Below are 13,754 nucleotides of genomic sequence, written 5' to 3'. Positions count from 1 at the left end.
GCATTTTAAACTAGGGCTTATTTTCAGGGTAGGGCTTATATTGCAGCCCTCCTGGAAAATAGCGCTAGGTCTTATTTTCAGGGAAACGCAGTAGAAGGCAGGGTACGGGATCTGATGTCATACACACTTCACAGCCAGAGCACAGAGATCAGTAAAACCTGAGTGGAGGGAATGGACACAGACACACCACCCTTCATATAGAATCATAGGGAAATATACACAGCTGAGACTGTCAGTCAACTGTTGTGTGCTGAAGGTGGGGTGGGCCGTCACCTGGGATTCTCTTGTGTTGGCTTTACCTATTTGGAGAGAATCATGCAGATAGCAAAGGGAAGAGACAGTAGAGAGAAATTAAACTAGGTACCTCGGATAGAGGGAAGTACACACCATAGAAGGATATGCTTTGCTCATTTTGCCAATGTAAAAGGAAGCTACTGTACCAACATTCTACCTTAGAAGCCCTAGAGTGCCACTATATGTTGCATGTTACAGTAACCATAAAGTACCATGTGTTCTCCTATAACTCTGTCTTTCATGAACAAGCAAACTGTATACTTGCAGAATTCAAGTATTTGAGTAGTTTGCAGTGGAATCTACTCTTCAGCATCTGACCGTATGCCAGCTAAACCCTAACATTTTTATTATATTCTGCTCTACTGTTTGTGATTTTATTTGTTCGCATAGGAAAACAGCCTCATGGCCATCTGCTTGAGTACAGTTTTTGAAACTATAGTAAATTACCTTAAAAACAATATATAATAATTATTTGTATAATACTTATAGTAATTAACCCCTTGCCACCCAGGCCAATTCTGACACTTCTCTCCTACGTGAATTTTTTTAAAATATTTTGCTAGAAAATTACTCAGAACCCCCAAACATTATATATTATGTTTTAGCAGACACCCTAGGGAATAAAATGTTGGTCTTTGTAACTTTTTATGTTACACGGTATTTGCGCAGCAATCTTTCAAAGTTTTTTTTTTTTTTGGAAATAAACTTTCATGAATAAAAAAAAAAAAAAAAAACACTAAAGTTAGCCCGATGTTTGTATAATGTGAAAGATGATAATATGTAAGTAAATAGATATCTAACATGTCACACTTTACAATTGCGCACGCTTGTGGAATGGCGCCAAACTTCAGTACTTAAAAATCTCCATAGGCAACTTTACATTTTTTACAGGTTACATATTTAAAGTTACAGAGGAGGTTTAGTGCTAGAATTATCGTTCTCGTAACACGTTTCGTGCGAGGGCATTGTCTCAGGGGAATGCAGCAAGTGCTTTCTCTGCAAGTTTATGATGCAATCACTCCTGGAGCTACATTATTGCAATTTTTACCAATTTGGCAGGATTATTCTGTTTTTAACTTTCATTGAGCTACATTGCTTTCTTAATAATAAAAATACTACACTGTAAAGTTTTTGTGGCTCTATTGCACGAGCAATTCTGTCCATTTTGTCATGGGCGGTCCCTTCGGTGGGAAATCTTAAAGACCTGGTAATTCTGGAATAGTGTAATTGTCATCTGATGATATTCGTGGTGCAAGTTTATATCCATTGAGTGCATGGTGGTGTTGGCTTGGAGGACACTTTGGGTGCTCCACATCTCTTCATTGGTGCAACACAAGAAATAAGACACCGTTATTTTTACATACAAGAACTTTTTTTGTTAACAAGTGCACCCTGTGGACTTTTATATCAAAGTTTGTTTATCTTTTGAAAATGATTTGTACACTTTATGTCATTTTGTTATTTAGTAGCAATTATTGTCACATTTTTTTCTGGTGTATATTTTCTGAATTGTGTTACACACATTTGAGCTGGCATTTTTGTGGAAATATTGATTAAAGCTTAGCCTAATGGTCTATTCCTGTAGCAAACAGTCTCCCAATTCCTAATGCTGTATTACAAACTTAGAACCTATTCACATATGGGTATATGGGCATTGCACTGCATACCAACACACATTTACAGTACAGCACCAGTATCATAGCACATAATTGGATGATGGAAGTCAGTAGAGCTTCAATTCATTCACTAAGCTAAAGAAAAATTGCCCCTGAAAAGCATAAATAGGCCCTTGTTGAAAAGCACCTACAATAAAGAAACCTCCATATATCCTATAGTACAAGTTTCAGACTGAAGGTCTTTTTATTTATTTATTTTTAAGTGCCTGGTGACATGTGGAAAAGGTAAAAGACGCCGTCATGTGATGTGCCAGTTAAATGATGAACAACTGAAAGATGATTATTGTGACCCAAACAACAAACCTGAGTCAGTCATATCCTGTGAGCTTCAAGAATGTGCTTATTGGCATATGGGACCTTGGGGACCAGTATGTATAAATTGAATCTATGCATTGTTCATGTCTTACATTGTGTAAATAGCACTTTATAAGTTTTATAGTGTACATATACTGTAGCTACTGTGGGCCAGATCCTCAAAAGGGATACGCCGGCGTAACTGCTGTTACGCCGTCGTATCCCTGTTTCTAACTATGGAACTGATCCACAGAATCAGTTTTCCATAGTTAGGCAGAAGATCCGGCATGTGTAAGGGACTTCGTGTCGAAATGCCGCCTCGGGTATGCAAATTAGCACTTACGGAGATCCACGAAGCTTTTCAGCTTCGTTTTTTCTCCGTAAGTTTTAGTTTGCAAACGCAAAATTAGGGCTGCTTTTACAAAGTGTAAACTGTTTACACCATGTAAAAACAGACCCTTCTGTCCAGCGACGCGATTTTTTTTTTGTTTTGATTTTTTTTTTTTTGCGCCGTATCTTTTTTTTTTCCCGACGCAACTTTATTGACCCGTCGCAATCCACAAAGCTCGGCGTAACGTAATTTCGCGCTATGACGTCACGAGCATGCGCATTTCGCCCCCATGAAAAGAGGAACGCCTTGCGCCGGCGGAATTTAAGTTACACAGCCAAAAATTTCTAGGTAAGTGCTTTGTGGATCGGGCACTTAGGTAGAAATTTTAAGGCAGTGTAACTTAAATGGGAAAAATTAAGTTACGCCGGATCTTTGTGGATTACCCCCTTTGTACCTATTTTACACAAGGTTTGGCCAAAGGTGGATGTGATCTAAATATGTAGACCCACAATTGTGTGGTTACTGGGCTTTTACCCTTGCCTCACAGGGTCTGAATTACAAAAATCAACAGATTAAAAACACTTCTAGTGGTCTGACGTTAGAAATATAAACTGTTTTATATCTTTTTTTTAAAACCCACATATTATTGTTTTCAGTTGTAATATCTGATTTGATATCTTTAAAAAAAAAAACAGTGTTACTGTGATGTTCTTTAACAGTGCTCAAATTCATGTGGACAAGGCTACCAACTTCGAACTGTAAAGTGCAGTACTGGAACTTATGAGCCAGCTTTGGATGAACGTGAATGCAATGCGGCTTCTCGACCAACAGATAGCCAGGCAAATTATTTTTTTTTTTTATATTAACACAAACATTTTATTGAGATTGTACAAACAATTACAAGCACACTGACAATGTAAATACAATGGTTGTACATATGAAAGGGGAAAATTAGCATAGGATATGATATACAATGATATCAAATAAGGCATAACATCTGCATAAGGCATACAGTATGTATACATTACCTACATAAAAGATATGCCACATTTGGGTTCATCCCAACTTTGTACATCAGCTTGGACAAAATGAAGTATACCATAATAATCAATAAGAACAACAATACATGTACAACTAAACCCTAGTATATGAACTAACACTATGTAAATAATAACAAATCATTAATAATTTTATGTCTGACAACATACCATCAACTGTCAAAGCCACACTATAATTTCCACTTCCATTTTAATTTGAATGCTGCAAAATAAGAGTATAGAAAAAAAAAAACGAATGCACACGTTACACAATATTGCCCTGTTTTCATATTGGCGTTAGTGTTCTAGTTATTGAGAAGTTGTATTTATGTTAGTTTTATATCTGCAGGATTGTGAAAGGATTCCTTGTCCGGTACAGTCCCGTATATTACCAACTATCTCTCCTGCAGATCAAGTACAAAAGAATGCACAGTGGAGATATGGGTCATGGACGCCAGTAAGTGTCATGCAATCCTTATTTGGTCTACATTACAAACTGTCTGGACACATCTGTCCCTGCATAGACTGATTGTGTCTAGCAATTATATGGGCTGTGCCAGGAAGAATATAGAAAATCTACTTTTCATATTTTTTTTTTAAGATTTCAGATAAATACCAGAAATAACTATGATGTGAACACAAGTTTCCTTATTGTATACCATTTTTCTGAGTTTGTAAACCAGCAGATTTGTCCTAACCCTTACATTTTGTAAGACAGTTTTGCTGTCAATCACAGAAACACAGTTCAACTTACAAACTTGATCTTTGTGTATCATCTTGTGCACTGTAAAAAGTGCTTTAATTTGAAATATCAACATTTTGCTCATGAGTAATCACCTGTTTTACTGCCTTATATAAAGCTTTGAGCTATTTCAGTAGGTCATGCTGCAATTTATTGTGTAATTCTAGTGCTCTGCCTCTTGCGGAAGGGGTAATCGTGCTCGATATGTCAGCTGTCGAGATGCACTAGGTGGAGTAGCTGATGAATCTTTTTGTACATATTTTCCACAACCGTCTGAAGTCTCCAGCTGTTTTACACCATGTGGAGAATGGCAATCTGGTGACTGGTCTCCTGTAAGTATAAGTACAGGTATAAAGATAATTTTATATACAATTACAATAATTATATACAATAATTATATAATGAGTTAACCTGTGATGACGTTCTTACATTTCAACAGTGCCCAGTAACATGTGGAGAAGGAAAAATTATGAGACAGGTAGTTTGCACAAGTTATCATGGAAGGATTGATGAGGAAAACTGTGATCCTGAGAACAGGCCTATTATAGAACAAGACTGCAATATAGCGCCATGTCAAATACACAATCATTTTCCTGGTAATCATAACTATCCAATGCTGTTTCCACAACCAGAAAGCCCACAAAAGTCTAGAGAAAATGATGTACATAATTCCATCAACCAAAAGAACAAGCCTGCTCGAGGGAACCAGTGGCGAACTGGACCATGGGGAGCAGTAAGTTATTTTACTGAATTTGGCATGTGTGAATTCAGCCAACCTTACATATCCTTTATAGCATTTTTTGTCCTAGATTACTTTCTTATCTTTGCTGATTTAGGTAAATAATTTGGTGTTTGTGCTAGTCATTTATACATATTTTAGTTTTACCTGTGCAACAACAGAGAAGTATAGTGACTTAGTTCACTTTAAACTTTAAAAGAATGTGTAATGGTCATGAACTTGTTTTTTTTTTTTATATATTGATAAGAAACGTTATATTTTACACTTTTTATCTTACACATTTTTAATTTGATCGTTCATTGCTTTCTACCATGTATCTTTTAACTCAGCCTTGTTCACACGTGATAACTGTTTTAATATTAATAATATTAATTCCTTTTAAACTTCATATATAGTGTTCCAGCACTTGTGCAGGTGGTTTTGAGCGCCGGGTTGTTGTATGCCAAGATAGTGAAGGAAGGATTAGTCATTTTTGTGATGAGACAACCAAGCCTGCAGAATCAAGACATTGTAATTCTGGACCATGTCCTCGTTGGAACTATGGAAGCTGGGGAGAAGTAAGAATATATATATATATCTTAATCATATAGTGATGTTGTCACTTTGAGAAACCATAGATATACAGTGGGGAAAATAATTATTTGATCCCCTTCAGATTTTGTAAGTTTACCCACTTACAAAGAAATGAAGGGTGTATATTTCTTATTAAAGGTGTTTTAAATAATAGAGACAGAATATCAACCAAAAATCTAGAAAAAAGACATGATACAAATGTTATAAATTGAGTTGCAGTTCAGTGAGTAAAATAAGTATTTGATCCCCAAGCAAAATATGACAGTACTTGGTAGAGAAACCCTTGTTGGTAAGCACAGAGGTAAGACGCTTCTTGTAGTTGGTGAACAGATTTTCATACATTTCAGGAGGGATTTTGGTCCACTCTTCTTTACAGATCTTCTCCAAATCCTTAAGGTTTCTTGCATGTCACTTGGCAACTTGAAGTTTCAGCTCCCTCCATAAATCTTCTATAGGATTGGCTAGGCCACACCATGACCTTTAATATATTTCTCCTTGAACCACTGATTTGTTGCCTTGGTGGTATGTTTAGGGTAATTTTCATGCTGGAAGACCCATCTATGACCCATTTTGACCATCTATCTTTGACCATCTATGACCCAGTGATGAAGGATCTTATCCAAGAGTTTATAATAAATGGCCCTGCCCATTGGCCCCTCAATGTAGCAAAGTCGGCCTGTACTTTTAGCAGAGAAACTTGTTAGGATCATAGTCAGCATTTTTCTTTCTCCTAACACGGCAAGTTGAATTAATGCCAAAGAGCGAAATTTTGGTCTCATCTGACCATCGCACTTTCTCCAAATCCTTCTATGGATCATTTAGATGTTCATTGGCAAACTTCAGATGGGTCTGTACATGTGCCTTCTTGTGGAAGGGGACTCAACGAGTTTGGAGGAAAAAAAATGCTGACTATGACGCTAAGAACACAATCCCTACAGTCAAGCACGGAGGTGTAAACATTGTGCTTTGGGGCTGTTTCTCTGTTAAAAGTACAGGCCAACTTTGCCAAATTGGGAGGCCAATGGACAGGGGCCATGTATTGTAAAATCTTGTATGATAACCTTCTTCCCTCAGCCAGAACACGGAAGATGGGTCATGGATGGGTCTTTTAGTATGACAATCAAGCTCCCTGTCTGTCTGCCCTGCTTTTCTAGTTTGGATTTGCCTGTGCATTACTTTGGATCAGATAATTGGACTATTATTTTTACAGGGACTGTCATAGAACCACGTTATCTGCCTGCTAACTGAAAGTATTTATTTGCTTTGCTCAGTTCACATCTGCCCTGGCACGGTAGCCAGGCACTATAGCATTGTGTATAAGTCCTGGGGGCAACTGAATAACAGTAGGCTTGCTTGCTTTATGGGAAAGGGGGCTGCTATAGGTGAAACACACAATAGACAGCTATAGTGTCTGGCCACCTGTGTTGGGGTAGACGTGACACTAAGTAATGTTTTGCTTGGGCATCAAATACTTATTTTACTCTATATATGTTTTTTCTGGATTTTTGGTTGATATTCTGTCTCTATCATTTGAAATACACATATGATAAACATTATAGACCCTTGAGTATGCATAAAGCATTATACAATTAAGTGCTAGGGAGAAGAGGAAGAGAGGACAACATGTATATTCCCTTACATCATCCATTAAAGACTTAGAAAGGACCAACCAATCCAAACCAAATCCCACCCTTAAATCAAAACATGTGCTGCTTAGATAGGAACTAAGAATATTCCTGCTAGAATCTTTTGAAAAATTCCCCAAAAATTTAAAGCCTAACACTACACTATGGGCAATAAACAGGGAAAGTCGTGGCCCTAAGAATCAAAGGATATCACAAAAAAACAAAGATTTCACACCTATTTCATTCCTCCACCAAATCTAAGCATATTGATCCCCAAACCATAGCTGATGCTTTCAGTCATTTCTACAATACTTTATATAATCTTAAAGAAGACACCACAATCCCCTAACCATCTAAAGATGAGATAGACACATTTCTGCGGGAAATTCATCTACCTACAATCTCTTCAGAACATCTCTCCCTGCTGAATGCCCCATTTACAATCCAAGAATTGATAGAAATAATCTCAAAGTTACCTTCCAATAAATCACCAGGTCCATATTTTTTCACTGTAGAATATTATAAAAAATTTAAGACAACCTTAGCACCCTTTCTGGCTCAAGTATGCAATGGAGCTGCTTCCTCTTCCTCTCTACCTCCAGAAATGCTTAAAGCTCTTATTATAACCCTATCGAAGCCAGTGAAGGAACCTACTTCACCCAAAAACTTCAGACCAATTTCCCTACTTAACATTGAGACAAAAATGTATGCCAAATTGTTAGCTACTAGACTGACAGATATAATGCCATCTTTGACCAATCCGGAATTACGACAGGACGTCAAACATTTGACGCTACACGAAGGATTATTAACATCATCCATAATGCAGAAAACACTCAAACGCCTTCTATTTTTCTATTCTTAGACGCGGAAAAGGCGGTTTCTTTAGTGTCCATTGGACATATGTTCCAGCTACACCCTGCAAATTTGGGATCCAAGGTTGTATCCTATCAGCCATCATGGCCCTTTATTCCTCTCCATCAGCACAAGTTTATTTAGCAGAAATACTATCCAAACCATGGCACATATCTAACCGAATCCCACCAGGGATGCCCCTTATCACCTCCCATATTCAATTTAATAATGCAATCTCTTGCTAAACACATCAGGTCACGAGCACACATCTCTGGCTTCCAGATTGAACATAAAATAAATTTGTTTGCAGATGATGTGATATTGATGATCACCAACCCAATCACGTCCCTGGCTTTGGTACAATCAGTTCTACAAAGATTTAGAACTATTTCTCATTATTAAGTGAATGACAGCAAGTCTTACATTTTAGACCTAGGTCTGCATTACCGGCAATATACTTTGCAATATTTATACTTTCTCATGGGCTGACATAGGCATCTCATATCTGAAAATCACGTTCACCAGATTCATAAAAAACTTTTCGCTCTATGTATATAGATCTCAAACACATGCTATATCAAGAATAGTCCAAACTTTCCACATTCACCTGGTCTGGAAGGCTAGAAGCATTCAAGATGATGCTCCTACCCAGACTCGTATATCTACAGTATTTTGCACACTCCCCATACCATTATCCCACTCATACCTCAAATCCCTTCAGTATATCACCCATCAATTCATCTGACAGGGGAAAAAGGCCAGAAGTAGTCATGATAAGCTCATTAAACACAGGCTAGTCGGCGGTTCAGGCTATATAGACATAAAATATAACTACATCGCCACCCTACTAACACAATTGGAAGATTGGATATCCGTACACCCCACAACTTTATGGGGAAACATAGAAACCACTACAATTCTGGGAGGTAATCTTAAACTTTGGCTGTTCAGCATGGCTGTCAACCCTCCCAATTACAAATTTCTTGCCCCAACCATACAGGCCTCTGTTAATGCTTGGAAATCACTACGCCACTCAAAATGGTCCCACCTTACCACGAAAGAATTCCCAATCCCACTTGAAACACTGCATTTGTTGACCCCGGATCTAGGTATACCTGGCTGGATAACATACCAAATTACTCTTACCTCAGACCTTTGTGACAAGCTAGCTCACAAATCATTTGCACAAATTCAAAAATTATCCACTTCCCGACCGCCTCATGTACATATACGTCGGCAGAATGGCACGGACAGGCACATCAACGTACCTGTACGTGCCTGCCTAGACGTGGGTCCGATCGGGACCCCCCCCCCGGTACTTGCGGCGGTCGGGTTCCCTCAGGGAGCGATCCGGGACGACGGCGCGGCTATTCGTTTATAGCCGCTCTGTCGCGATCGCTCCCCGGAGCTGAAGAACGGGGAGAGTCGTATGTAAACACGGCTTCCCCGTGCTTCACTGTGGCGGCGTATCGATCGAGTGATCCCTTATATAAGGGAGACTCGATCGATGACGTCAGTCCTACAGCCACACGCCCCTAAAGTTGTAAACACACACAAAGTGAACACTAACTCCTACAGCGCCACCTGTGGTTAACTCCCAAACTGCAACTGTCATTTTCACAATAAACAATGCAATTTAAATGCATTTTTTGCTGTGAAAATGACAGTGGTCCCAAAAATGTGTCAAAATTGTCCGAAGATGTCGCAGTCACGAAAAAAAACGCTGATCGCCGGCATTAGTAGTAAAAAAAAAATAATTAATAAAAATGCAATAAAACTATCCCCTATTTTGTAAACGCTATAAATTTTGCGCAAACCAATCGATAAACGCTTATTGCGATTTTTTTACCAAAAATAGGTAAACAAATACGTATCGGCCTAAACTGAGCAAAACATTTTTTTTTAGATATGTTTTTGGGGGATATTTATTATAACAAAAAGTAAAAAATATTGCATTTTTTTCAAAATTGTTGCTCTATTTTTATTTATAGCGCAAAAAATAAAAACCGCAGAGGTGATCAAATACCACCAAAAGAAAGCTCTATTTGTGGGGAAAAAAAGACGCCAATTTTGTTTGGGAGCCACGTCGCACGATCGCGCAATTGTCTGTTAAAGCGACGCAGTGCCGAATTGTAAAAACCCCTTGGGTCATTTAGCTGCATATTGGTCCGGTCCTTAAGTGGTTAAACAACGCACCACCCAAAGACTTCCTGATTTATCATGGAATCCACCATTGTATCTCTTCCTATCCTCACCTCAAGGGGGCTATACCTACTGACCTTTGGAACTACTACTTTTCCAACATTCAGAGATGAAAAAGGCATTTTCTTAATCCACTTAATATTACATGAAAAAAGAATATTCACTAAATCAATGCCCTTCAGGCGATGGGAGGAAGGCCTCCAACAACAATTTACTGATCAACAATGGCAAACTGCCCTATGCTCGATTTGCAAAACCATAAGTTGTGTGTCAGAGAATCTGAAAATTCCACACCCAATCCAAACCCACATGCTGGAGAAACTGTAGCCAATCAGGAACTCTGTACCACATATTTTGGTCATGTCCATGTCTGAATGAGCTTTGGTCAGACATCTCTAACATACTATTTGACATAAATCAAATGCAATATAAGATCACCCCACAACTAGCCATTCTAAACATTAACCTCGACTTGATCCCACCGCATTTCAGGACGATAACTACCCACATACTACTAGCAGTAAGACTGCTTATTACTAGGCACTGGAAGACAAACAAGATCCCAACAATAACTTTGGTACAAGCTCATCACTCCTATGAACGCTTAATGGCTTATAAGACACTTGCATACTCTAAACTCCATAAACAATGGCTTCCCTGGAACTGCTGGTACAAAAGACCTGTAAACTTTTGAATTGTTTGAACATACTATAAGATACTCATACCCGATAACCAGGCTTAATTGGTTAATATGTATAGTTAACATAGGCAGAGGAAAGAAGGGATGTGCTGTGAATAGACCAGCTCTTTGCTAATCTATTTATAGCACCCACCCCACCACAAATTTCAGGCTGGTTTTATCTCGGCTGTCTGAGAACTTGTCAGAAGTTATCATGCTTATAACAGAAGAACAGAGCAGCAGAAAGACATGGGACTTAAGGTTTTAGATAGAGATAAGAAAACACTGCCCATCTCAATTACCTCACAAGATTTCAACTTTTTAATGTGATTAAAATCAGGGTTTTATCTTAACTGGTCTGTAAAATGTTCCTTTATCTGAATCATTCTTTGGTGGATTTCCTAGTGTGCGTCTGATCATTATCATTTTGAAATATTCCTTCCAATTCAGCTTTAACTTTTGGACAGATGGCCTCTTATTCTTGTCAAGCACACTATGATATGATGGAGAATTCAGTTAACTTGATAACTACAAGTTGCCCAGGCCTTAGAGCAACCAAGTATATCTCAAACCATAACATGTCCACCACCATTGCTTTACAGGCTGACTTTGGTTTGTGAATCTATGAGAAAAGCAAACATGCCCACAGCTACTGTGGCAAAAAAACCCTATCTTTTGATTCATCATTCCATAGCAAATTGTTCTAGAAGACCTGGTCTTTGCTTATGTGTTTAATGGCATTTCTTGGTACATATAGAATGCAGGTTAAAAAAAGTGCAATCTCTTTCTTGTTGTAGATTCGTGCACTTTGTTGTAAGTATTACTTGTAGATTCTACAGTGAAATGTTGGGGTTCATGGAGATTTCTTTTAGCATGAAATGGTCATCTCTTGAGCTGAATTTGAGTCTGCAAGTCCTGGATAGTTTAGCAGTTGTTTGAAACCTACGCCACTTGTAGATCATTTTTCTTTATAGTTAAATGATTGATTTAGGTTGATTGGATGATCTCTTATTAGGCCTTGTACACACGATCAGTCCAAACTGATAAAAACGGACTGAAGTCCAGTTTCATCAGTCCAAACCTACCATGTGTATGCCCCATCTGATTTTTGTCCTTCAGACCAAAGTTTTAAAACTTGCTTTAAAATCGGACTGATGGACGCCTGACCGTCAGGTCAAAACCGATGGTTAGTACACAAAAGCATCGGTTCAAAACCCACGCATGCTCAGAATCAAGTCGATGCATGCTTGGAAGCATTGAACTTCGTTTTTTTCAGCACGTCATTGTGTTTTACGTCACCGCGTTGGACTCGATCGGATTTTGAACTGATGGTGTGTAGGCACATCAGACCATCAGACTTCAGCCTTCAGTCCGTTTTAATCGGATGGACTGATCGTGTGTACAGGGCCTTACAGTTACACATATTGTTTTAAAACCCTTCCTTCCCCTGACAGTCTTATAGTTACTTATTCCCAAAGCCAGGTACTGCACTGCCTCCTGTCAGAAACGTCTCTGCCAGGAGAAATCGTATTCTGAGCAGAGTACCTTTTGATTTGCATTGTGCTCAATCTCCTAGAGAGAGAACATATACTCACAGGCCTGATGTGTCTCCTAGAGAAGAGGATTTTATGCTATGTCAGAAATCCAAAAATCTATCCAGTTCTTTGAAATTCTCATATATGCTCCATTTGGTATATTGAGATGTGTACTACATTCAAGTAAACCCTTAAACTTTGCTTCTTCAGCCAAATATATATTCTAAGCAAGCTACCGTTATTATCGGGGTATAGTGCACTCCCGCGTATAGCGCGCACCCCTAAAGTTGCCCCGAATTCCTGTGTAAAAAAGTTTTTTACTGTACTTACAGTTTTGGTGTCTTGCGCGGCATCCATCGGCGGCCTCGTCGGGTCCGGCGTCCGTCTGCGGCTTCGGGTGTCCTCTTCGTCGGGTCCGGCGTCCTTCTGTGGCGTCCTCGCATCCTCCCCGCTCGTTTCCTGCGCCGAGTTTGAATACTGCACCGACATATACAGAGCGCAGTACACTCGTGTATTGTCGGCAATGCTCGGCTACTCTCGCGCTGACGTCCTGTACGTCCAGGACGTCAGCGCGGGAGGAGCCGAGACTGCCCGACAATACACGAGTGTATTCAAACTTGGTGCGGGAAAGCTGGTATCGGCGTATATCGTGCACCGACGATTTTGCCCTGATTTGTCTCCTAGAGAAGAGGATTTTATGCTATGTCAGAAATCCAAAAATCTATCCAGTTCTTTGAAATTCTCATATATGCTCCATTTGGTATATTGAGATGTGTACTACATTCAAGTAAACCCTTAAACTTTGCTTCTTCAGCCAAATATATATTCTAAGCAAGCTACCGTTATTATCGGGATATAGTGCGCTCCCGCGTATAGCGCGCATCCCTAAAGTTGCCCCGAATTCCTGTGTAAAAAAGTTTTTTACTGTACTTACAGTTTTGGTGTCTTGCGCGGCGTCCATCGGCGGCCTCGTCGGGTCCGGCGTCTGTCTGCGGCTTCGGGTGTCCTCTTCGTCGGGTCCGGCGTCCTTCTGTGGCGTACTCGCATCCTCCCCGCTCGTTTCCTGCGCCGAGTTTGAATACTGCACCGACATATACAGAGCGCAGTACACTCGTGTATTGTCGGCAATGCTCGGCTACTCTCGCGCTGACGTCCTGGACGTACAGGACGTC

General features: G+C 39.4%; 1 protein-coding gene across 2 annotated transcripts in view; it reads left to right on the top strand.

Annotated features, from left to right (window-relative positions):
- ADAMTS20 (ADAM metallopeptidase with thrombospondin type 1 motif 20) overlaps positions 1 to 13,754 on the top strand; it is a 246,153-nt gene that overhangs the window by 160,894 nt on the left and 71,505 nt on the right. For both annotated transcript variants that reach the window (XM_040343882.1, XM_040343881.1), the window contains 6 exons: positions 2,174 to 2,338; positions 3,315 to 3,434; positions 3,982 to 4,089; positions 4,542 to 4,706; positions 4,814 to 5,107; positions 5,509 to 5,670. In XM_040343882.1, coding sequence (XP_040199816.1) covers positions 2,174 to 2,338; positions 3,315 to 3,434; positions 3,982 to 4,089; positions 4,542 to 4,706; positions 4,814 to 5,107; positions 5,509 to 5,670 — 1,014 coding nt within the window. The remainder of the gene's footprint in view (positions 1 to 2,173; positions 2,339 to 3,314; positions 3,435 to 3,981; positions 4,090 to 4,541; positions 4,707 to 4,813; positions 5,108 to 5,508; positions 5,671 to 13,754) is intronic.

Source organism: Rana temporaria, chromosome 3 (genome assembly GCF_905171775.1).
Source record: "Rana temporaria chromosome 3, aRanTem1.1, whole genome shotgun sequence".
NCBI classification, from domain to species: Eukaryota; Metazoa; Chordata; class Amphibia; order Anura; family Ranidae; genus Rana; species Rana temporaria.
Note: the sequence above shows the minus strand (reverse complement) of the source record. Positions and strands in the feature narration are given on the sequence as shown.